The 24,636-nt window shown below is 43.2% G+C and overlaps 2 protein-coding genes across 11 annotated transcripts in view; one reads left to right on the plus strand and one right to left on the minus strand.

Moving 5' to 3' along the window:
• ATP5F1C (ATP synthase F1 subunit gamma) overlaps positions 1-15,019 on the minus strand; it is a 23,215-nt gene extending 8,196 nt beyond the window's left edge. For 2 of the 4 annotated variants that reach the window (XM_008268067.4, XM_002717326.5), the window contains exons 1-4: positions 14,832-15,002; positions 4,831-4,865; positions 4,205-4,336; positions 919-1,123 (exon numbers count right to left, since the gene is read on the minus strand). In XM_008268067.4, coding sequence (XP_008266289.1) covers positions 919-1,123; positions 4,205-4,336; positions 4,831-4,865; positions 14,832-14,887 — 428 coding nt within the window. In that variant the 5' untranslated portion in view covers positions 14,888-15,002. Of the gene's footprint in view, positions 1-918; positions 1,124-4,204; positions 4,453-4,744; positions 4,866-14,831 lie in introns of all 4 variants that reach the window. The other 2 variants (XM_008268068.4, XM_070055767.1) reach the window with 2 other exon arrangements.
• Positions 14,988-24,636, plus strand: part of KIN (Kin17 DNA and RNA binding protein) — a 39,955-nt gene continuing 30,306 nt past the window's right edge. For 2 of the 7 annotated variants that reach the window (XM_070055764.1, XM_017347659.3), the window contains exons 1-2: positions 15,089-15,262; positions 21,495-21,589. In XM_070055764.1, coding sequence (XP_069911865.1) covers positions 21,496-21,589 — 94 coding nt within the window. In that variant the 5' untranslated portion in view covers positions 15,089-15,262; position 21,495. Of the gene's footprint in view, positions 15,263-19,154; positions 21,590-24,636 lie in introns of all 7 variants that reach the window. The other 5 variants (XM_070055766.1, XM_070055765.1, XM_002717311.5 and 2 more) reach the window with 4 other exon arrangements.

Genomic DNA, 24,636 nt, shown 5'->3' on the forward strand with positions numbered 1-24,636 from the left:
GGCAGAGATGTGGGTAGTGGTGCTGACTCCCTAAATTGTTCCACACATTATCAGGATTGTTCCCTTCCTTTGGCACCTGTAATTGCTCCTGGCTTTTGGCCCAAGCTGTTGCAGCCATTTGGGGAGTAAATCAGCAGATGGAAGACCTCTCTTTCCCTCTCTTTCTAGTTCTGACTTTCAAATAAATAAATAAATATGTCTTGAAAAAAAAAAAAAAAGATAAATTTGGGAGCAGATGTTCAGTCTTGAATTAAAGACTCCCATTTCTTACATGTGAGTACCTGGCTTTGATTCTTGTCTCTGGTTCCTGATTATAGCTTCCTGCCAATGTAGAACCCTGAGAAGCAGTGATGATACTCAAGTAATTGGGTTCCTGCCACACACATGGGAGACCTGGGCTGCATTATTCCCACCTGCTGGTCTCAGTCCCAGCCTACCCTTAGTGGCTGTGGGCATCTGGGTAGTAAACAAGTAGATGGGCATACTTTTTCTGTCTCCCTGATACTTACAAATAAATAAATAAAAATATGAGCTTGTTTGGGTGCAGAAATTCTTGAAACCTATAGTTTGACCATATTATACATTTTCCATGAACTTTTAGGACACCCCTCATATTTCTCTTCTTCCAATTCTGATGAACTACTGATTATTTCTAACATCTCCAGGCTGTGATAGCTTCTCATATTCCCTTTTTGGCTTAGTGCCAATAGCTTTTGCTAGTCCCATCATATTCAACTTACGGTTTTTATCAGAGAAGTAACATACAGTATACACATACAGTAAAAAATAAAAACAAAACAAAAAACTCTGGGAGTATACAAAACATGGTAACCAAAAAGGACACTTTGCTTAAACAAACTATTAAAGAACCTTCCATTTGTTCATACTTGTACCCCTTTGAACATAAAATGAAATTACCTATGAAGTATGCCCCTGATTTTGTCACCAACTCCAACCAGCATAACTTCTTTTCCAGCTGCTGTGAGTGCAGCCACCTCACTTTTCATCTGTTTGGCGACAGAGGAATGAATAGCACCACAAAGCCCTCGATCTGAGGACACACCAATAAGGAGGTGTTTCTTCTTGTCTTCAGGTGCCTTAATATCAGCTTTTTCATACAGAGCTTAACAAACACACACACACACAAAAAGCAAGAATTTGTAAAATGTACTTTACAAATAGCAACAACACTTAGTTGACATAAGATTTGCCTATTTTCAAAATACGCATTTAAATTTAGGTGACACATGAGTACAGTCAGAAGTGTCTGTACTTATTCATTGTACAACCAAAGCTGAAAAGCATAAACATTTAAATCTCTGTATAACAAAGGTTCCTAAGGGTCAATTATTAGCCAAGTTTATCTCAAATACTGAGTAAAATAAATCTCTACTACATTTAAATTACTTGTAAGAGGCCAGAAGCATAGAGATTCCCACTTATATTGATATCAGACCTCTAAAGAATGCAAACAAAAAATGTAGGTAGGCAAGTAGGCAAGTATTTACTGAGCTCTTCGTATTTAGTTCTTATAAAAACAACTCATGTTAAAATAATAGATGACACTTTATTTTTGGCATTATTTACCAGCTTCACTTTGTTGGTCTCTGGTCTTCCTAGAAGCAGAGACCAAGAGCAAATTAAATGGGATTAAAGGTACACATATTTTATATGTGAAATGCCTGTGACAGAAAATGGGAGGTAAGTGGTAGGTGGCTAAGAAAGCCCTCATGCCACAAAACAAGTCTGACCCATGGGAAGGAGAGGAACAAAGACTGGGCAGCAGCTTCCAAAACCACTGGCAGCTCAAGGAAAGTTCACCAGAGCTGTTGGAGAGCTCCAAGTCTCTGAAGAACAGGTGGGCTTTAGTAGCGTTAGCATCCAGCTCAGTCACTGACTAGGAGCAGCCCTTGGGAAACACAGCCAGCTCAAATACAGGTTGGTTTCCAGCAGTTGAGACCAACTGTGGCTCCCTACAGGTGCAAGGAACATTTTCAGAATTGCCACATTTACACATTCCAACCAAACTTCTACTATTTCCTTTTTCAATACACAGCAGTGAATCTCAAATGCCAGTACCTGAGGATCCACATACAAAAAGCAGAAAGAAGTCTGCTTAACTCTAAGGCTGATAGGGGTGTAAAGAACACTCCTTTCAAGCCTCTTTTTATGATTTATATCATGCAGCATAAAATGACTATTTTAAATTTTTAAAATTTAAAAGGATTTACCATTTAGTAACTAGCAATTAGCACCTTTTTAGTTTAAAGGGCTTAGAAACTGATTGGTGGTCTCCCAAAAATTATTTTATCTATTTGTTGAAAGAGAAAGAAATAGAGATGGATGATTGATAGATATCTCTTCCATCCGCTGGCTCACTCCCTGAATGCCTGCAACAGCTGGGGCTGGGCCAAGCCAAAGGTAGTAACCTGGAACTCATACAGGTCTGCCTCATGGATTGCAGAGACCCAAGTACTTGAGTATTTATCTGCAGCTTCCCATAGTGCGCTTTAGCAGGAAGCTGGATCAGAAGTGGAGCTGGAATTCAAAACTAGGGACTCCACTATGGGATGTGGGCATCCCAAGTGGCAACTTAACCACTGTTCCAAATGCCTTTGATTGGTAGTTTTGACATAAATAATTAACATTATACCAGCCGGTGCCATGGCTCACTTGGCTAATCCTCTGCCTGTGGCGCCTGCACCCCGGGTTCTAGTCCTGGTTGGGGCACCAGGTACTAGTCCCAGTTGCTATTCTTCCAGTCCAGCTCTCTGCTGTGTTCCGGGAGGGCAGCGGAGGATGGCCCAAGTGCTTGGGCCCCTGCACCTGCATCGGAGACCAGGAGAAGGCACCCAGCTCCTGGCTTCAGATCAGCGCAGCACCTGCTGTGGCAGCCATTGGGGGAGTGAACCAACAGAAGGAAGGCCTTTATCTCTGTCTCTCTCTCACTGTCTATATCTACCTGTCAAATTAAAAAAAATTATACCAAAAATACTATAAACAGATATCTATACTAGTTTCTTCTTCTTCTTCTTTTTTTGACAGGCAGAGTGGATAGTGAGAGAGAGACAGAGAGAAAGGTCTTCCCTTACCGTTGGCTCACCCTCCAATGGCCACCGCGGCCAGTGCACTGCGCTGATCCAAAGCCAGGAGCCAGGTGCTTCTCCTGGTCTCCCATGGGGTGCAGGGCCCAAGCACTTGGGCCATCCTCCACTGCACTCCCTGGCCACAGCAGAGAGCTGGCCTGGAAGAGGGGCAACTAGGACAAAATCCGGCGCCCCGACCGGGACTAGAACCCGGTGTGCCAGCGCCGCAAGGTGGAGGATTAGCCTAGTGAGCCGCGGCGCCGGCCATAGTTTCTTCTTTTTTTAAAAGAGAGTAATTTTTTGTTTAGAGACTTTTAGGGGGTAACAACTTTATTATTCATATTTATATCAACAATAAATATGAACAGTAAAATGATTTTCCCCTTTTCATAAAAGTATGCTAGAGAGTAATTTTTCAAGAAGCCTTTCTTTTCCAAAGTTGACTTAGCCATAGTTTTAGATTGAGTAACTTAGTAAGAAAAATCACTATTTAGTAGACAAGGTACAGACACAATTATTGAGTGCCCACCATAGCACATACATTCTTCATGTGTTAGATATCCAAGTCAAGGATTGTCCCATTTTAGGCCAGACTTGAGAGCCAGCCAACCAACCAACCAGACTTCACTGAGCAACCATGTGCTTCTTATTATGCAAGCAGAGAATGCAACTCATTCATTCATGAAAAAAAAAAAAAATACAGTTGGAGCTAATAAAGATGGCTAAAATGAAAACTATCCAGCTCTTCACAATTTTTGCTTCTTTCCAAGACAAAGTCACAAATACTTTTAGGAACATTTTTATCTAATGCATTATTCTAGGAAAAAATTCAGACAATGTTTAAAGCTAACAGTAACATATAACAGTTCATAAAATACAAAAGCTATGATGACAAACCACCTATGTTCAAACAGTTCCCATTATATGTGAACCTGAGCAAGTTACTTAAGTATGCAACGGTTCCTACTGCTAGAAGTGTTGCTACAAACACATGGGAAGTGGACCTACATGAAAAATGAGTACATGGAAAGTAATTTGAATAGGCCAGGTGTCACAGTCAGCACTAAATAAAAGTCATCTGTAGTCTTCCTTATGTTAAATACACGCACTCTTCTTACCTAAAGATCCTATTCCATATACTCGAGCTGGTTTCAGCTCCCTCTCAGCTCGGGCATATTTTGCTGCTGCCACCATTTTCATAGACTTGGTAATTTTCTGGATGTTTTTGATTGACTTTAGTCGCCTGGTAACTGAAAAACAGAAGTGCTGTGTTATAATTTCATTTGTCAGGCTACTGAAAAACTAAGTGCAGTGTACAAAAATTGGTACTAGACCATCAATAAACAGCATGTGCTAGACCCCTAAACTGTGAGAGGAAAGGGTATGACTGGCTGCTACTTAGGGTAAGCAAAAGGCAAAATAAAGGAACTGTACATTAAGTATTAAATGGCACTGAAAATGGTCATAACCACGTATTTCATAACATTGTCCATATATATACTCAAATAGTATAGTGCTGTCCTAGTTATATGATCATCCTATAAACGATAGAATCAGAACAAGATGTTCTCATGTCACCTCATAGCTTCTTTACCAAAGCAAGTTCAATTTCCCACACAAATAAATGTAGATGGTTTGTCAATTTTGACCAAATATACAATGCTAATGCAGTATAGTTCTGAAACTATTTTTGCAAAAATTTAGTTTTTCTTAATTCATGCATCAAGACAAATAACATACTTACTATCTTTCAAAGTTGCCATATTTCGAACTTGGACCCTGGGAAAAAAGGTTTTAAAAATATTTTAGTTTTTATTAAAATAGTATCATCATACAAGACAAACTTTCAATTAATATATTTAAAGAATACCCCATAAAAAAGTAAATGTCAAATACAGGACTCAGAATCTATTTGAATATATTTTTAAATCCCTTAATACTGGTATCATACCCTGTATCAAAGACCTCAAATACAAGCCCTCAAGTGAAGCTGAAATGGCATTCAGAAATGCTATATTCCCACTATCATATCTTTGCCTAAATTGTATATGCAAAAACTCCTTTCCCTTGTTAGGCTGCCCAACCATACTTAAAATCAAGACTAGCTGGATCTTTGACTTCCCAAACTCATTTTATCGTCAGTTATACAGTCTAACATGACTACATGCATCTGAGTATAGTTTTATTTAAAACCATTCTTAACTTTCTCAATTCAACAAACATTTCCCAAGCAGCTTTTGTGTTCCAAGCACTGGTGAATAGGACATGGTCTCTGATCACAAGAGGCATATTATTAGCTCATAAACAAGATTCATGAAAACTGAGATCTACATAATATTTAATAAAATTATTTTCTAGTCTTTGAAATTAAAGTGCTCAGGCACTAAAGTCAAAATGGTTAGACTTAAATGGAGTGTTAGTGAAAGATAAATATGAGAGGTCTCTGCCCCACTTAGTGGGGAGACAGGGGGAATAACATGTTAAGCACCCGTGCTGGCAGGCAAAGCTTGTATGGGAGAACTGAAGAATCAGTTAATTTGTGCACAAAGGAGGACCTAAGAAGGGCATTCCTAGCAACAAGATGCAGTTTCGAGAGAGGAAGTGAGGTTCAGGGAAGGGTGAGGAATAGTACATGAGGATGCTGAAGACATTAAGTTCTGGACAGCTGAGAAGCAAATTTGAAAACTATCAGCGGACAGTAATTAAAATTTTTAAAAGGTGTGTAGAATGAGAGGCAAAAAGAAAACACTTTCTAAGTCTGTGAAGTCACCATTAACTCAGTATCAAAACCAGATAAAGATATTATGAGAATGGAAACTAGAAATGTATCATGAATACAGATGCAAAAATCCAACAGTGCATAAGCAAATCAAATCAGTAATATATTAAAAAGAATTATACATAACAAGTGGGATTTATTGTAGGTATGGAAATATTCAAATATCAAATCATATAATCCATCACATCAACAAGTTAAAGAAGAAAAATCATATAACCAAAATATGCAGAAAAAGCATCTGATAAAATCTAATAACTTGGGGCCGGTGTTGTGTAGTGGGTAAAAGCTGCCGCCCATAGTGCCGGCATCCCATATGGGTGCCTATTCGAGTCCCAGCTGCTCCACTTCCAATCCAGCCCTCTGCTATGGCCTGGAAAAGCAACAGAAGATGGCCCAAGTCCTTGGGCCCCTGCACCCATGTGGGAGACTCAAAAGAAGCTCCTGGCTCCTGGCTTTGGATTGATGCAACTCCAGCCACTGCGGCCAATTGGCAAGTGAACCAGTGGACGGAAGACCTTTCTCTCTCTGCTTCTCCTATCTCTGTGTAACTCTGCCTTTCAAACAAATAAATAACTCTTTAAAAAACTAATAACCGTTCATGATAAAGCCTCTAAGCAGACTAGAAATATACAATTAGGGGTCAGCACTGTGGCATAGAAGGCTAAGCACAAGCATCCCATATGGACACTGGTTCTAGTTCCAGATGCTCTTCTTCCGGCCCAGCTCTCTGCTTGGCCTGGGAAAGCAGTGGAGGATGACCCAAGTGCTTGGGCTCCTGCACCTGTGTGAGAGACACAGCTGAAGCTCCTGGCTTCTGGTTTCAGATCGGCCCAGCATCTGCCATTGCTTTCATTTGGGGAGTGAACCAGCGGATGGAAGACCTCTCTCTCTCTCTAAATCTACTATCCCAAATAAATATATTAAAAAAACTTAAGAAAAAAAGAAATATATAATTATTTGGGCAAAGATTTGAACATTTCATCAAAGAAGATATAAAGCAAGCCAAAAGCATGTAAAATAATGCTCAATATCATTATATAACTACAAATTGAAGAGATGGGGCAGACATTCGGAGCTCAGGTTAGACAGTACTTCAGGAGAGGGCTGGGAGGCAGCAGGTAACTCCTTAAAAGGTTCAGTCTCTGCCACCTACAAACCTGGGTGGAGTTCTGGACTCCTGGCCTTTGTTGGCATTTGGTGAGTGAACCAGGTGATGGCAGATTGTATCTTTCACTCATTCTCTGTCTCTCTGTGTGTGTACATATATATGTGTATACTGGGTATAAATACATATATTTATGTATGTACATGTATTTATCTGTCAACCTGCATTTCAAATAAATAAACTTTAAAAAGTGTTTGGGATGCCCATACTCCATATTGGGAGTGCTCGGGTTCAAGTCCTGGCTTTGCTTCTAATTCCTGCTTCCTGCTAATGTACACCCCGGAAGGCAACAGGTGATGGCTCAGGTGGTTGGATACCTGCCACCCCAGTGGAAGACTTAGATTGTGTTCCCCTCTCTTGGCTTTGGCCCACTGCAGCCTTGGCCATCACAGGCATTTGGGGGGTGAACCAGTGGATGGATGATCTCTGTGTCACTTTGATTCTCTGCCTTTCAAATAAATCTAAGTAAAAATTTTTAGAAAATGAGATAAAACTACATACATACAAGATAGAAAAAGTCTAAAACACTGACAACACAAAATGATGAAAAGGATGTGGAGCAACAGGAACTTTCATTGACTGCTGGTGGGAAGGCAAAGTGGTACGGTCACTTTAGAAGACGGCTTCGTAATTTCTTACAAAGCTATCATTGCCTTAACATATGATCCAGCAATCATGCTCCTAGTATATACCCAATTGAAATGAAAACTTAAACACATAAGAAATCTGCATATGTGTTTATAGCAACTTTACTCATTATCATCAAAAAATCGAAGTAACCAAGATGCCCTTCAATATGTGAATGGGCCAGCGCCGTGGCTCACTAGGCTAAACCTCCGCCTGCGGCGCTTGGCACACGGGGTTCTAGTCCCGGTCGGGGCGCCGGATTCTGTCCGGGTTGCCCCTCTTCCAGGCCAGCTCTCTGCTATGGCCCGGGAGTGCAGTGGCAGTGGAGGCTGGCCCAAGTGCTTGGGCCCTGCACCTGCATGGGAGACCAGGATAAGCACCTGGCTCCTGGCTTCGGATCAGCGCGGTGCGCCGGCAGCAGCGCGCCGGACATTGGAGGGTGAACCAATGGCAAAGGAAGACCTTTCTCTCTGTCTCTCTCTCTGTCTCTCACTGTCCACTCTGCCTGTCAAAAAATAAATAAATAAATAAAAATATGTGAATGAATGTATAACCTATCTCTGGGACATATACAATGAAGTACTAATTAGCATAACAACAAATAAAAGCTGAAGAAACTTTAAATACATACTGCTATGTGAAAAAAGGCAGTCTGAGAAATGTTTTATTTTATGATTCTCACTATATGATATGCCAGAATAGACAATTCTAGCAACAGGAAAGAAATCAGTGATTGCTAAGGATTTTGGAAGTGGAGAAGGGATTTTCAGGGCAGTGAACTATTCTGTATGATATTACAATAATGGATATATATCCCTATATATCTATCTGTCAAAACTCACAGAACTGATCATGAAAGAGTACACCTCAATTAAAACTGTGGGCTCTTGGACAATAATAATGCTACAATACTAGTTCATTCATGGTAGCACTTGTATCACTGTAATGCAATATGTTAAAAACAGAGGAGGCCGGCGCTGCGGCTCACTAGGCTAATCCTCCACCTTGCGGCACCAGCACACTGGGTTCTAGCCCCGGTCGGGGCGCCGGATTCTGTCCCGGTTGCCCCTCTTCCAGGCCAGATCTCTGCTGTGCCCAGGGAGTGCAGTGGAGAATGGCCCAAGTGCTTGGGCCCTGCACCCCATGGGAGACCAGGATAAGCACCTGGTTCCTGCCATCGGATCGGCGCAGTGCGCCAGTCGCAGCGCGCCAGCCGTGGCGGCCGTTGGAGGGTGAACTAACGGCAAAAGGAAGACCTTTCTCTCTGTCTCTCTCTCACTGTCCACTCTGTCAAAATAAATAAATAAATAAAAATTAAAAAAAGAGGAAACTGTCCAGAATGCTAGTTGAGTATATAGAACTATATATTAAATGCTGAATATTTCTGCAACTCTAAAACTGTACTAAGAAATGTCTATGAATTACAACTTTAAAAATGCATTTTTGAGGAAGCAGCTCTGTGGTGTATCAGGCTGAGCAAAGATAGCTCCCCACAATGGAGCACCAGTTCGAGTCCTGGCTGAGTATTACTCAGCCACAGAGGAAAAATAAAGGAAAATTAGAAAAAAGAAGAGGATATCAGTTACAGAAATTAGTAGGTTTGACTGTAAGAATAATCTAAAGGAAAAAACAAAAGCTGGCAAATACAAACTGCTATTTCAGAGGACTGACTTTCTGAAGAAATGACTGTTCCGTTATCAACGTTTTCTCATAATGGCACTTGGAAACACAATTTTTTGGCCAACCTTTTTTTTTGGTATAATGATGACTTTTTAACCCAAAAAACACTCTAAATTTATAGGCTATAACAAGTGATGTTTGATTATTATAGTTTTAGACAGACATTTCAATTTAATGGATACAAGTTTCTGATTAAGAGAGCATCACCCGGGACAAATTTGCATTGCATACTATATTCGGATGAGCATGAAATGTTTGGGTTTCCCTAAGCATTCTGAGAGGTATGAACAGATAACATCTTCTGTGATTTCTTCATGCTGTGCGCAATGCTTAATCTTCATTTAGTTATTAAGATGACTATGTCACTATTTTATTTTTAAGTATAATTTGACTAGAGAATAGCCATGAGCTACTTAATTACCATTAGAGAAATCTTGCACTAACGAATATACAGCTCTGAACATGAGATGATAAGGAAAGCTCTGAAGTATTTCAGCCTGTCCTGAGAATTCCTCAGGAGATTATTGGAGAAACTTGAAATTTATCAAATAAGAGAGACTCAAATGCTTTGTGGATTACCATTATTTACTCTGATCATACAGCATTGTTAGAAGAGGCAGTGGAGGAGGGAGTTAGGAATGCTTAATCAAAGACCCAAGTTTTAGAGATTTTTAAGGAGTGTATAATGCTGTACAATTACAAAAATTAAGAAAGCTGCCACAGTGGCTAATTATGAAAGTATGAAGTATGTCTAATTCTCATACTAAATGCCTGCGAAGTCTATCACCCGCCTCTACACCAAAAAAAATAACTCCCTCATCTGTGATTTGTGCATTTTCTTTTCCTCCTTTGGCAAGTATAATAACGCTTATTACCTGTTTTATGTAGAAACTGTACTTCTAAACTTGTTTTTGGGCCAGCACTGTAGTGTAGTGGGTAAAGCCGCCTGCAGTGCCAGTACCCCATATGGTGCCAGTTCGAGTCCTGGCTGCTCCACTTCCGATCCAACTCTCTGCTATGGCCTGGGAGACCCAGAAGCTCCTGGGTTCCTGGCTTTGGATCAGTGCAGCTCCAGCTGTTGCAGCCATTTGGGGATGGAAGGCCCCTCCATCCCCACCCCACCCCACCCTGTGTCTTGAGCTCTCTCTCTCTCTCTGCTTGTCTACCTCTCTACCTCTCAGTGGTAACTCTTCCTTTCTTTCTTTTTTTTTTTTTTTTTTTTGACAGGCAGAGTGGACAGTGAGAGAGAGAGAGACAGAGAGAAAGGTCTTCCTTTTGCTGTTGGTTCACCCTCCAATGGCCGCCGCGGCTGGTGCGCGGCGGCCGGCGCACCGCGCTGATCCGATGGCAGGAGCCAGGAGCCAGGTGCTTTTCCTGGTCTCCCATGGGGTGCAGGACCCAAGCACCTGGGCCATCCTCCACTGCACTCCCTGGCCACAGCAGAGGGCTGGCCTGGAAGAGGTGCAACCGGGACAGAATCCGGCGCCCCAACCGGGACTAGAACCAGGTGTGCCGGCGCCGCAAGGCGGAGGATTAGCCTAGTGAGCCGCGGCGCCGGCCATCTTCCTTTCAAATAAATAAATCTTTAAAACAAACAAACTTGTTTTCATTTTTCAGCTGATACATTTAAATCTATACCGGTATTTCTCCCTCTGTCCTAGGCTCTTTGCAAGTACTCAGTCCTTACACTAAGCCAATAGAGCACTCTTTTTTTTAATTCTCCTTTAACAGAGGACAGACTGGCGGCACAGACACTAAGTAACTTGTTCAAGGTCACACAGCCATGTGAGTGGCAGCCATCAGGATTTAAACCCTGGCAGTTTGGCTCCAGGATCTACCTGTTATACATTCTGCTGCCTCGCACCTTTCTTTTTTTCATGTATATAGTTTAGTTTATGGCTACTGATGTTCCTATTTTAGAACAGTTCCTATTTGGAGAATATTGAACATTAATGCAACAAAAATCTAGTTTCTCCAGAACCAGGGACTCCTTTTTTCAAGTTTGTTTCCATTTTCTTAAATGCTACTTCTGGCCCAATTTCCAAAAAGTGAGGGTACTTTGCTGATATGAAAATATACTATTAAATAACTTTTAATTAGGTCTAATGATTTTAATTAAGTCCAATGCTTAGTTAAAGCAAACATGTTAACCTCGCTGAAAACAAACAAACAAAAATACTATAAAATACCAAATCGTATTTCAAAAGCTTTCAATTTCAATAATCAAAACAGAACCAAGGCCGGCGCCGCGGCTCACTAGGCTAATCCTCCGCCTAGCGGCGCCGGCACACCGGGTTCTAGTCCCGGTCAGGGCGCCGGATTCTGTCCCGGTTGCCCCTCTTCCAGGCCAGCTCTCTGCTGTGGCCAGGGAGTGCAGTGGAGGATGGCCCAAGTGCTTGGGCCCTGCACCCCATGGGAGACCAGGAAAAGCACCTGGCTCCTGGCTCCTGCCATCGGATCAGCGCGGTGCGCCGGCCGCGGCGGCCATTGGAGGGTGAACCAACGGCAAAGGAAGACCTTTCTCTCTGTCTCTCTCTCTCACTGTCCACTCTGCCTGTCAAAAAAAAAAAAAACACAGAACCAAGGCCGGCGCCGCGGCTCACTAGGCTAATCCTCCGCCTTGTGGCGCCGGCACACCGGGTTCTAGTCCTGGTTGCCCCTCTTCCAGGCCAGCTCTCTGCTGTGGCCAGGGAGTGCAGTGGAGGATGGCCCAAGTGCTTGGGCCTTGCACCCCATGGGAGACCAGCAGAAGCACCTGGCTCCTGCCACCAGATCAGCGCGGTGCGCCGGCAGCAGCGCGGCGGCCATTGGAGGGTGAACCAATGGCAAAGGAAGACCTTTCTCTCTGTCTCTCTCACTGTGTCCACTCTGCCTGTAAAAAAAAAAAAAAAAAAAAAAAAAAAAAAAAAAAAAAAAAAAACAAACCAAAAAACAGACCCAAGGAAATATCTTGTCATGGTTCTGTAAAGGCAAAAGTATTTATCTCCCCTTCCAAATTAACTGTGAAATGTGAAACATTAAGATGGTGCTAATTGGGCTGGCGCTGTGGCTCACTTGGTTAGTCCTCCACTTGCGGTGCTGGCATCCCATATGGGCACTAGGTTCTAGTCCCGGTTGTTCCTCTTCCAGTCCAGCTCTCTGCTGTAGCCTGGGAAGGCAGTGGAGGATGGCCCAGGTCCTTGGGCCCTGCACCCGCATGGGAGACCAGGAGAAGCACCTGGCTCCTGGCTTCAGATCAGCGCAGCGCCGGCCATAACCGCCATTTGGGGAGTGAACCAATGCAGGGAAGACCTTTCCCCTTCTCTCTATTGTCTATAACTTTGTCAAATAAATTAAAAAAAAAAAAAAAAAAAGATGGTGCTAATTTCTGAATTCAAAGGCCAAGTAGAATTTAAATTTGTATTTATATTATTCATTTACAAGGCAGAGTGACAGAGACAGATAAGCAGGCAGAAACCTCCCATCCATGGGTTCACTCTCCAAATGCTCCCAACAGCCAGGACAGCTCCAGGTTAAGCCAGGCGACTGGAACTCAATCCACATCTCTTGCATGGGTGGCAGGGAAGCAAGTAACTGAGCTACCCACCTGCTTCCTGGCAGCGTGCACACCAGCAGGAAGCTAGAATGGACAGTGGAGTCAGGACTCCAACTCCAATATGGGACACGGGTGTCCCAAGAGGTGGCTTCACTACTGTACCAAACAGCTGCTCTATGAATTATAATTCATAGGAAGACAAAGGGTAGAAGAGGCAAGAAGGACCTTAATCCAAACATCGGAATATGTGAAGAGGTTGCTTGATGAATATTCAAAACCTATCAATTTAAAACAAAAGTTCCAAAGGTATTAAGGTCAGGACTACAACCTTTATTTGCTAACTGAAGTCCCAATTTGGGCTCCATGCAGCTGCCTCAGACCAAGGGCTCTTTTTTCAAAAAAAAAGAAAAAAAAAACAACCCTACCTTTATTAAGAGACTTCTAAATTGTCTTACATGTTTTTCTTAAAAGTGACTGCTAGAAGTTCATGTAAAATATTTTTCTCCATTTCAGAAACTCTCCATTTTTAAAATATCTACTTGAAACTGTGAGTCTAAAAATACTAGCAGATAACATCAATGCAAAGGGAGATGGGAAGAAGAGGCTATGATTGCCGAGTTACATGGCTGGCCTGGAAGCTCACCAAGGCCGCATCTGTTTGTTCAAACCACAGTGTAGCACTTTTCAGTGTCAACCAGCCAGGGTAAACACTTAGCAGATGCTTGCTGAGAAGTTACTAATGGGAAAATCTACACATCTAAGAATGTGGCTGTCCTGACTTCTGAATTTCTATGAATATTCTTTCTCGACCGGAAAAAAATCTAGCTTCCACGGCCATCTCTCCAAAAATTTCACATACACAATTCCCATCATATTTAATTAATTGTACATGGCTATCACTTCTTAACGAAAGAAGTTCCATTTCAATCAATGCTTCACAGTCCCATCACAAATTACAAGAATCAAGTGTCTGGAGCTCCCTAGAAATCCCCCACACTGTAACACCAGGGGTTTGCTATGACGCCGCTGAGAGCTAACAGTCCCCTGTGCACCCTAATGTTCTCTCAGACTCTGGCTTCACAGCATTTCATCCCATTATACAGCACTACCCGCAAACACACTTTTATCTGGCCATTGCTGAAGCCGCCTAATATGCGGTCCCCCCCACCCCACCCCCGAGGAACTCAAGTTGAAAACCTTTAAAACGTGGAGCGCCCTTCACCTGCAGTTAACAAATACCACTTAAAATTCATCTCCTGAGGACCTTGGCGCAATCACATGACCTTGCAGGGTGATGGTTTCAGGAGGGTGACAGATGGCTTTCCTCTCCCCATTAGCAGCGAAGGCCTTTAAGGTCCCTTCTGCACCGAGACGACCACCACCCTCATTTTTCCAGTAACCCAGCGAAGCGCCCGTCGCATATCGATAAGCGTATTTGATGAATGTGCTCAGACTCGATTAAGTCTTAAAGGGTCACACTGCCCAGTCCTGGAAGGTTTCAAGGACACAGAGCACCACGTAACCGTCTCCTAGGCTTGATCTCACATAATCCCCCACCCCTAAGCTTGAGGACCCGGGCTAACGTCTCCCCCAGACTTGCTGCCTGGCAGGAAGCGGAAGCTCAGGAAGTCCTTATTAGCTGAATGAATTCAAGACCGCCCTGACACGAACTCGGACAAAGGTCTCAGTCCCAAGATTCCAAATGACCCCTCCAGCCTCAGGGGACTTGGCAGGGCCTTCCTCCCTCTGACAGCAGTTTCGGCCGCAGCGCGCGCCATTCCCGCTTCGGAGCCGCTTCCTGCAGCCCGGGGCTGCCCGGGGCCTCTGCAAGACACGGGGCCTAGCCAGGCCCTGCACCTCCCGGGTTCGTCCTGCACGCCCCCACCGCCTCCTCCATCCCACCTGACCAAGCTCTTCTACCCTTCACAGTTCTCCCGATCCTCCCATAAGCTGCCATACCATTGCGGTTGCAAGGCCCTGGCCGACAGCCCAGCGACGCTCGCCCGAGAAAACATGGTGGCACCGGCCTTGCTGAAGGTCGGGCAGACAGGGCTTACTGCGCGCGCGCGCAGGCTTCCCCACTCGCCCCTCCCACCTCGCTTGCTACAGTAGTCTCGCTTGCTCTCGCGAAATCTCGCGAGTGGTGGGGCCCAGCCTTCCCCGAGGTCCCACCTTTCCCCCGGCTTGCAGCTTTGTCCCGCCTGCCCCACCAACCCAGTTCCGCTTCCGGTTGCCGGGGTGCTGAGGTTCTGAAAGTGGTCTCTGCGGTGGTCGTGATGGGGAAGTCAGATTTTCTTACTCCAAAGGCCATCGCCAACAGGATCAAATCCAAGGGGCTTCAGAAGCTACGCTGGTATTGCCAGATGTGCCAGAAGCAGTGTCGAGACGAGGTGAGTGAGCCCGGGTGGCTCCCTCCCTCCAGGAGGGCTCGTCGCTGGGGGTGAGGGTGCAGGTCTCAGGGGCCCACTAGTGAGGCTTCTTTTGGGGTCTGCGCTGGGTGAGTCAGCTGCGCAACTCAGTGGAGTCATCTTCCCTGCACCCCCGGCTCCACGGGGACCTGGGGGTCTTCGACACCCCATTCCTCCTAATCCACCTGCCCCGAAGATATGAATTCGGAAAAGTTTGCAGCTCCGGTGTGGAAATGGATAGTGCGGTGCCAGCCGTCCAGGCGCTAACTAACCTGCTCTCTGACTTAACATGCCTCTTAAGAGAAAAAGCATGATTAGAATTCAGGATCAGGTGCAGAAGGAAAACTAAGCTCTTCCACGCTGCATATCTAACAAGCATTTGTGGAGTATTGACTGTAGGATAGGCTGAGTTCTATCGTGGTCGAAACTGTGGACTTATCCGGAGCCGCACTGTCAAAATTAGGCAGCCGAGCCATGCGGCTTATTCGTTGTGTGATTTGGGGAAGTTAACGTTGTCTTTGCCTGTTTACTTCTCTGTAAAGTGGAAATAATAATTATACCTCCTTGTAGGCTTGTTTTAAGTTTTTTAAATCAATGAATTACATGCGAGGTGGTTTTGGGAGTCCTAGAACAAGCCTTGTGTATCAGGCTATGGAGTTTATACTTTTCCATTAAGTGAGGTGGATGATGGAACCCAGAATTGAAGACCTTGAGAGCAGGCTAGTGACGTGATCATATTTTTTCTTTGGAGATTAGATTGGATAGTAATGAAAGAACATAGAGGCAACTGGAATAATCGAATCCAATTTCTGCACATGAGTGAGATGTCTTAGGTTGGACTCACATTAAACGGCTTCTGTCTGGCATTTCTCTTTAGTTCTTTCTGTTCTAAGTCAACATGAGGTTCTCACAAAGAAAGCCAGAGACTAGAACAGTGAACAGCCATTTGTCCACTCCCCAGTGTTGTCGTCTGCTTGGATTACAGTACCAACACCGTGGACCGAGTGGTCTGTTCCTCACAGTTGCAGAGCCTGGGCAGGCTGAAGTCAGGTTCTGGGATAGCAGGGTTTTGGTGAGGACCCTTTTCCTGGGTCATAGGGGATAGTCCTTCTTTATCTTTACAAGGTGGGGAGAGAGCAGCTCTAGCTCTTTCTTTTTTCCCATATTTTATTTATGAGAGAGGGAGAGACACAGAGAGAGGTCTTCCATCCGCTGGTTCACTCCCCAGATGGCTGCAACGGCTGGAGCTGTGCTGATCCGAAGCCAGGAGCCAGGAGCTTCTTCCAGGTCTCCCACGCGGGTGCAGGGCCCAAGGACTTGGGCCATCTTCTACTGCTTTCCCAGGCCACAGCAGAGAGCTGCATCGGAGGTGGAGCAGCTGGGACTCGAATTGGCACCCATGTGAGATGCTGGTGCCACAGGCGGAGGCTTAGCCCACTATGCCACAATGCTGGCCCCCTCTAGCCTTTTTTTTTATATAAGGGTAATAATACCACCACAGAGGCTCGACCCTGGCAGTTTTGTCTAAACAAAATTACCTCCCAAAGGCCCCACTTCCACTTCTTTTTTTTTTTTTTTTTTTTTTTTTTTAAGATTTATTTATTCATTTGAAAGGCAGAGTTAGAGAGAGGGAGAGAGACAGAGATTTCACTCCCAAATGTCTGCAATGACCGGGGCTGCAAAAGGTCCCACTTCTAATGTCTTGTTAAGGATTAGGATTTCATTGTGAATTTTGGGGGACACAGGCTTGCAGTTTTTTTTTTTTTTTTTTTTTTAAGATTTATTTTATTTATTTGACAGAGTTACAGAGAAGTAGACACACACACAGAGAAAGAGGTCTTCCATCCACTAGTTCACTCCCCATATGGCTGCAACGGCTGGAGTTGAGCTGATCCAAAGCCAGAGCCAGAAACTAGAAGCCAGGAGCTTCTTCTGGGTCTCCTGCGTGGTTGCAGGGCCCAAGCACTTGGGCCATCTTCTGCTGCTTTCCCAGGCCACAGCAGAGAGCTGGATCAAAAGTGGAGCAGCCGGGACTGGAACTGGCGCCCACATAGGATGCCAGCACTGCAGGCGGTGGCTTTACCTGCTATGCCACAGTGCCAACCCCAAACATGCAGTTTTAACAGTTGATGTATTTTGCCATATTTTCTTTAAAAAAAAAAAAAAATGTCACCTGAGAGGCAGTTCACTCCCCCAAATGCCTGCAACAGCTAGGGCTAGGCCAGGTTGAAGCTGGGAGCCAAGAATTCAGTTCCAGTGTCAGGGACCCAGCCACTTGAGTCATCACCTGCTACCTCTCAGAGTGTGTATTACAGGGAAGCTGCAACTAGGAGCAAAGCCAGGAGTCAAAGCCAGGCTCTGCAATATAGGATGTGGACTCCAGTACAGGAGGCAGGTGTCCCAAGTGGTGATTAACCACTAGGCCAAATGCTCACCCCTGCCATACTTACATGTCACTGAAGTGTTTTAAAGTAAGTTATAAATATCAGGGTATTTCACCTCTAAGTACTAAAGTGTGCATTTCTGAAATGTCAGGATATAAGGGTGGAAGTTAGGACACCGTTAGGATGCCCGTGTGCCTCGTCAGATCGAGTTCCTGGTTCAGGACGTGGCTCCACTCCCCATTCCAGCTTCCTGCTAATGCAGACCCTGGGAGGCAGAAGTGATGACTCAAGTAATTGGCTTCCTGCCGGTCGTGAGACCTGAGCTGAGTTACCGTCTTGCAGCCTCTGCCCCATTCGGGGGCTGCTGCAGATTTCTGGAGAGTGAAGCAGTGGATGGGAGCTTTTTTCCCCCCATCTCTGCCCATCAAATGAACATCAGTTAATCAATCAATCAATACAGTATCAAAATAACCACAATATAGGTCATCAATAGGACAAAGCTAGTAAATTCCTATCATCTACACACTCTATATTCATGCTTCCTACTTGTTGCCCAAATTATTTAAAAGCAGTTTTTTCAAACCAAAATTCAATTAAAATCCATAAATTGGATTGGTTGTTAGGACTTTTTTTTTTTTTTAAATAGACTTTACTTTTTAAGTTGTTTTTGGTTTACAGCAAAAAGCAGCTGTAACACACTCCCAAACACTCCCCTACTTAACAACATCCTTCCCTAGGATGGTACATTTGTTATAGTGGATAAACCTACATTGACACATCATTATCCTCTAAAGTCCATCTTACATTAAGGCTCACTCTTGGTATTGTACATTCTGTCAGCTTAAATAATGATGGGAATCCACCATTATAGCATCTTACAGAATAGTTTCTGGCCCCCAAAATCCTCTGTCTTAGGTTATTAGAACTTTTAATTCTCTCTCTTACAATTCTAAATTTGTAACAGGATCCCTCTCCCCTTTTTTCTTTTTTTTAATTTTAAAAAATTTCTTCTTTTCTTATTTATTTTTTTTTTCTTTGTGTTGATTTGTGAAGGAGGCCAGTCAGTTGTCCTGTAGCATTCCCACGCTATGAACGTGTCTTTGGCCTTCATCTTCTAGCTCTTATAGTTCCTGTCAACTGGAACTTGGATATGAAGACTTGATTAGGTTCAGGTTAAGCATTTTAAGGAACAATATTTTGTAGGTGACCCTATGTGTTTCATATTGCCTCACATAAGGAAGTCTGTACTGTTTAATTATGCTAAGATGATTAAATAAGGCTGACAGCCTGTAAAGTAATATTTTTCCCTATGTGAGAGCAACTTTACTAGTGGGTTACTATTTGAAATCATGTCCATATATCTAATTACCCATTAACCTTTTACCTGTGTATTGTAGCATCCTTATCTGAGTCAGTTATTTCATTAGGAGTTGCAAAGTGGTTTTCTTTTTTCTTTTTTTTAAGATTTATTTTATTTATTTGAAATACAGAGTTACAGAGGGATGCAGAGAGAGAGAGTCTTCCAGCCGCTGGTTCACTCCCCAAATGGCCATGGTGGCCGGCCTGGGCCGATCCGAAATCAGGAGCTGGGACCTTCTTCCAAGTCTCCCAAGCGGGTGCAGGGGCCCAAGGACTTCCCATAGCAGAGAGCTGGATCGGAAGTGGAGCAATTGGGACTTGAACCAGCACCGATGTGGAATCGTGTGGCAGCACTTCAGGCCAGAGCTTTTAGCCATCTGCGCCACCCAGCCTGCAAAGTGGTTTTCTAGTTATGTGTGCATTTATTATTTGAAGCTATTCTTTTGTAAAAATGAGCTTTTGTTCATCAACTTGGCTGTTTGGTTATGTTTAAACTTCATCCTGAAATGTAATTCCTATTGGAAAAGAACAAGTTTTTTTTGTTGTTGTTTGTTTGTTTTTTAAAAATTTATTTTATTTATTTGAAAGGCAGAGTTAGAGAGGTAGAGACAGAGAGAGAGGTCTTCCATCTGCTGGTTCACTCCCCATATGGCCGCAACAGTCGGAGCTGAGCCAAGCTGATCCGAAGTTAGGAGCCAGGGACTTCCTCTGGGTCTCCGACACGGGTGCAGGGGCCCAAGGACTTGGGCCATCTTCTACTGTTTTCCCAGGCCACAGCAGAGAGCTGGATTGAAGAGGAGTAGCCAGGACTTGAACCGGCACCCATATGGGATGCCTGCACTTTGGGCCAGGGCTTTAATCCTCTGCGCCACAGTGCTGACTGTTTTTTAAATATTTGTTTATTTATTTGAGAGGCAGCCTTTCAGAGAGAGAGAAAGGGAGAGACAGAGAGAAAGGTCTTCCATCCACAGGTTCATTCCCCAAATGGCTGCAATGGCTGGAGCTGCGCTGACCCAAAGTCAGGAGCCAGGAGCTTCTTCCGGGTCTCCTATGTGGGTGCAGGAGTCCAAGCATTTGGACCATCTTCCACTGCTTTCCCAGGCCATCAGGAGAGAGGTGGATTGGAAGAGGAACAGCCGGGACATGAACCGGTGCCCACGTGGGATATAGGTGCCGCAGGCAGAGGCCTAACCCACTATGCCATGGCACTGGCCCCAGAGAACAAGTTATTAATTCTTTCTTTTAATTACCAATTTTCAGAGTAATGCATGTTTGCCATCAGAGCAATTCATACCCTTCCCTACCTGGGACAGTAGCCTAAGGCTGGAGAAAATTGACCCCTACAGGTTTCCTCTCCTGCTTTCTATCCTCCAGTATTGGAAGGTGAATGGAGAGGAAGGTTGGAATCAGGGTATTTCTCTCCACCCCATCTAGTCTTTTGGGTGTGTAGGATTTAATACCATTATTTCATTTTAATTATTGATTTATTTCTAAAATTTGTATAATGATGTTGGGTTGGTTTTTTTTGTTGTTGTGGTTGTTCCTTTATGAGATTGATACTAAGTATCCTTTCAAGTTAGATTTAATTGTGATTCTTAACAGGTAGGGCAGGAATGAAGCACAAATTGTGTAGGTGATCCTGGATGACTGAAGAGTGGGAAACTGCTGTGTGTCAAAATTGGGACAGTGGCAGTGGGACTGAACAGAGGGACTGCGTATGAACTATTAAGAAGACTGGACAGACTTAGCAACAAATTGTGCGTCAAAGCAGGCAGAATCTTGGACGCTGTCTATTCCTGGCGTGGGTGGCTGGCCATGAGGTGGTGTGGTTCACTGAGTGAGACAGGGAGCATGTAAGAGGCACAGTTTCCAGTTCTGTTTCAGAGTAGTGAAGAATCAAGTTCGGATATTAAGCAGAATAAATAAATGCTAAGTCAAAACGTGTATGTTTTTTACAGTCATCTTAGTGATTATTGATGTAAGTTAAGGAGATTTGTGTAATGTGCAACAGTGTATTTTGGATAATGAGCTGGAGTAGAGGAAGGCCAATGCAGATAGTTTGAGTGGTGGAAATTCACAAATGACCCATTTTTACTTCATTTTATTCTTTGAACTATTTGCATAACGCCCTCTATGAAGTATGTGCTCAGTAAGAATTGGTTAAATTGAGTACAAAAAATGAAATCACTCTTCTGTTACTGTGCTCAGTAGTGTTTGCTATTAATGTCTGTTTTCTATAGCACTGTTTTTCTGTCTCTTTGATCTCGGGGATTATTTTGATTAGCAGAGTTGCAAAACTCAACTGCATTAAAAATAAACTGTAGAGTGATTATAGCTGGTGATTTGATTATTTTTTTTTACAATTTAACATCAAAGAGCAAATGTTAGAGTTTAATTAAATACTTCTATTTAGAGTCCATTTTGATGACTTAAATAAGAATTTCACTATTACCTTTGCATTTTTTTTGTAGAATGGCTTTAAGTGTCATTGTATGTCGGAATCTCATCAGAGACAACTATTACTGGCTTCAGAGAATCCTCAGCAGTTTATGGATTATTTTTCAGAGTAAGTAATTCAAAGACATCCTTATCTCATAAGCTTTACTCAGTTGAACATTTAATAGATGCTTAATGTTTCATACATTGAAGGTTCTGTTATTCCTTATGTGTTAGCATGATAGCTGTATTCTCTGTATGCCCAGTTTTTATCTTTTGAAAATTCGTCACAGTACCAAATGGTTACAAAAGTATTCCTTCCACTTCAACTGGGAAACTAGGAAACTGTCTTTCATTCTAACACAGTTGTGACTTGGAATACAGGCCATGTCATCGGACTGCCTGATCTCAAATCCTTCTCCACTTAGGAGCGCTGTCTGGATGAGCGTCTTAAGTTTATTTGTATTTTGTCTCCTTATCTGTAAACTGATCCTTTGTAGGATTTATGGGAAGAGTAAATCAGTTTATACCTCGTATTTTTAAAGTACTTCGAAAAGTGCCCCTCTGTTATGCCATCTATTAAAGAAACAGGTATTTGGCCTAGTGGTTAGAATATTGGTTGGCATGTCTGCCTTACATATTGGAGTGCCTGTGTTCCAGTCTCAGCTCTGCTTCTGATTCCAGCTTCCTACTGATACAGATCCTGGAAGTGAAGGATCGAGTAATTGGGTCCCTGCCGCCCATGTACTAGACCTGGATTGAGTTTCTGGCTCTCCATTGCAAGCATTTGGGGAATGAACTAGCAGATGGGAGCTCTCTGTCTCTCTGCTGCCCAAATAAATGTCTTTTAAAAAGTCATCTGTTAATTACTATCATTAATATTTACCCTTGCTTCTATCTGTCTCTTTTCAAGCTTTTAGACCTTTGGTCTAAGGATATCTTTACATTCTTAAAAATGATTTGAAGATACCACAGAAATTTTGTTTATGTGGATTATATGTAGTAACATTTAGAAAGTAAAACTGAGACATCCTAAAAATGTTTTTTACCAGTCCATTTAAAAATAATAATACACTTGGGGCCAGTGCTGTGGCACAGCAGGTTAATGCCTTGGCCTGAAGCACCAGCATCCCATATGGGCACCAGTTCGAGGCCCAGCTGCTCAACTTCCAATCCAGCTCTCTACTGTGGCCCAGGAAAGCAGCAGAAGATGGCCCAAGTCCTTAGGCCCCTGCACTCACATGAGAGACCCATAAAAAGCCTCCTGGCTCCTAGCTTTGGATTGGTGCATCTCCGGCTGTTGCGGCTAGTTGGGGAGTGAACCACTGGATGGAAGACCTCTCTTACTCTTTGCCTCTCCTCTCTCTGTGTAACTCTGACTTTCAAATAAATAAATATTTTTTAAAAAGTACATTTATTACATATTTAAATAAACATTTTTAATTAAAAAGAGTTCCTACATAAATAAACATGTATTATTACTTTATATTTCTATAGATGTCTTTAGTGTCTCACTTAATAGATGATGGCTGGATTTTGATATCTTCTGTATTTAGATATTGCAAAATGTTTTGATTGAAACACATAAAAAAAAAAGCCTCATTTGGCATAGATGCATAGTTGGAAAGGAGAGTATTTTAATAATCTTTTCAGATAATTTTGGATAGTCTTTTGATACTACATTCTGTGCAAAACACAATGTATGCAGTTTTTTTTTTTTTTAAAGATTGATTTGTATATTGAAAATCAGACATGGAGAGAGAGAGATTTTCCATCTGTTGGTTCACTCCCAGGTGGCCACAATGGCCAGGTGTGGGCTAGGTCAAAGCCAGAAGCCAGGAACTCTATCCAGTTTCCTACCAGGCTGGCAGGGGCGCAAGTACTCAAGTCATCTTTTGCTGCTTTCTCAGGTGCATTAGCAGGAAGCTGAAGTGGAGCAGTGAGGACCCACGGGCAGTGCTCACATGAGATGCCAGCATGGCAGGTGGCAGCTGAACTTGCTGCATCACGGCGCTAGTCCTGTGCAGTTTCTTACACGTTAGCTGCGTGCAGATTCTGAAACCAGATCAGTCAACTTTTTATATTCTTTTAAATTAAAATCTACTGTCGATTTCTTTGAGTAGATCTTTACCCATGCATGATTTTGTAACATGTGGGTCATTTGAAAAATACTGGTTCGCTGAGTTACACAGATCTTCCAGATAGTGACAGGTTTCAGTATATAATGTCATAAGACCATATACCTTAATATCAACACTGATGTCATCAGAAACATCTTTAAGTGTTCAGAAGTGTGTCAGACTCACAGTGCTAGAATTCTCATTTATCAAAACTCTAATTTTTATCAGAGAGAAAGGGAGAAAGAGAAAGAAAGATCCATCTTCCATCTGCTGGTTGACTCCCCAGATGGCTACAACAACCATGACTGGGCCAGGCCAAGCCAGGAGATGGAACTTCATCCAGGTCTCTCACGTGGGTACAGGGGCCCAAGTACTTGGGCCATCTTTTGCTACTTTCCCAGGTGTTATTAGCAGGGAGCTGAATCAGAATTGGAGCACCCTGGCACCGAACTGGCACCCATATGGGATACTGGAGTTGCACCACAATACTGGCCCCCAAAACTCTGATTTTTGCTTAAAAGTTTAAATTTTGTCATCAATTTGGTATAACAGAGGTTTATGTGTCAGGGTTTTTTTTTTTTTTTTTTTTTTCTTCAGGTAAAATGGTGTTCCTTGTAAAAAATATTTCAGTTTGCAATCCAGTCATACAAGTGTTTTTCTCAAGACAACTGCTATATATATAACAGCAGAAGTAGTTTTTAAGATTTACTTATTTTATTTGAGAGCGTCACAAAGAAAGAGAGGGAGAGACAGATAGAAAGATCTTCCATCTGCTGGTTTACTCCCCCCATGGCCACAACAGCCATGGTTGGGCCAGGCGGAAGCCAGGAAGCAGGAGCTGCTTCCAGGTTTCCCATGTTGGTGACAGGGGCCCAAGCACCTGGGCCATCTTCTGCTGCTTTTCTCAGGTCATTATCAGAGAGCTGGATCAGAAGTGGAGCAGCTCTACACGAACCAGCACCCATATGGGATGCCCACATTGCAACTGGTAACTTTACCTGCTACGCCACAATGCCAGTCCCTCGGATGTGTTTTTGAGGATTAAGACTTAATACAA

Source organism: Oryctolagus cuniculus, chromosome 13 (assembly GCF_964237555.1).
Source record: "Oryctolagus cuniculus chromosome 13, mOryCun1.1, whole genome shotgun sequence".
Taxonomy (NCBI): Eukaryota; Metazoa; Chordata; class Mammalia; order Lagomorpha; family Leporidae; genus Oryctolagus; species Oryctolagus cuniculus.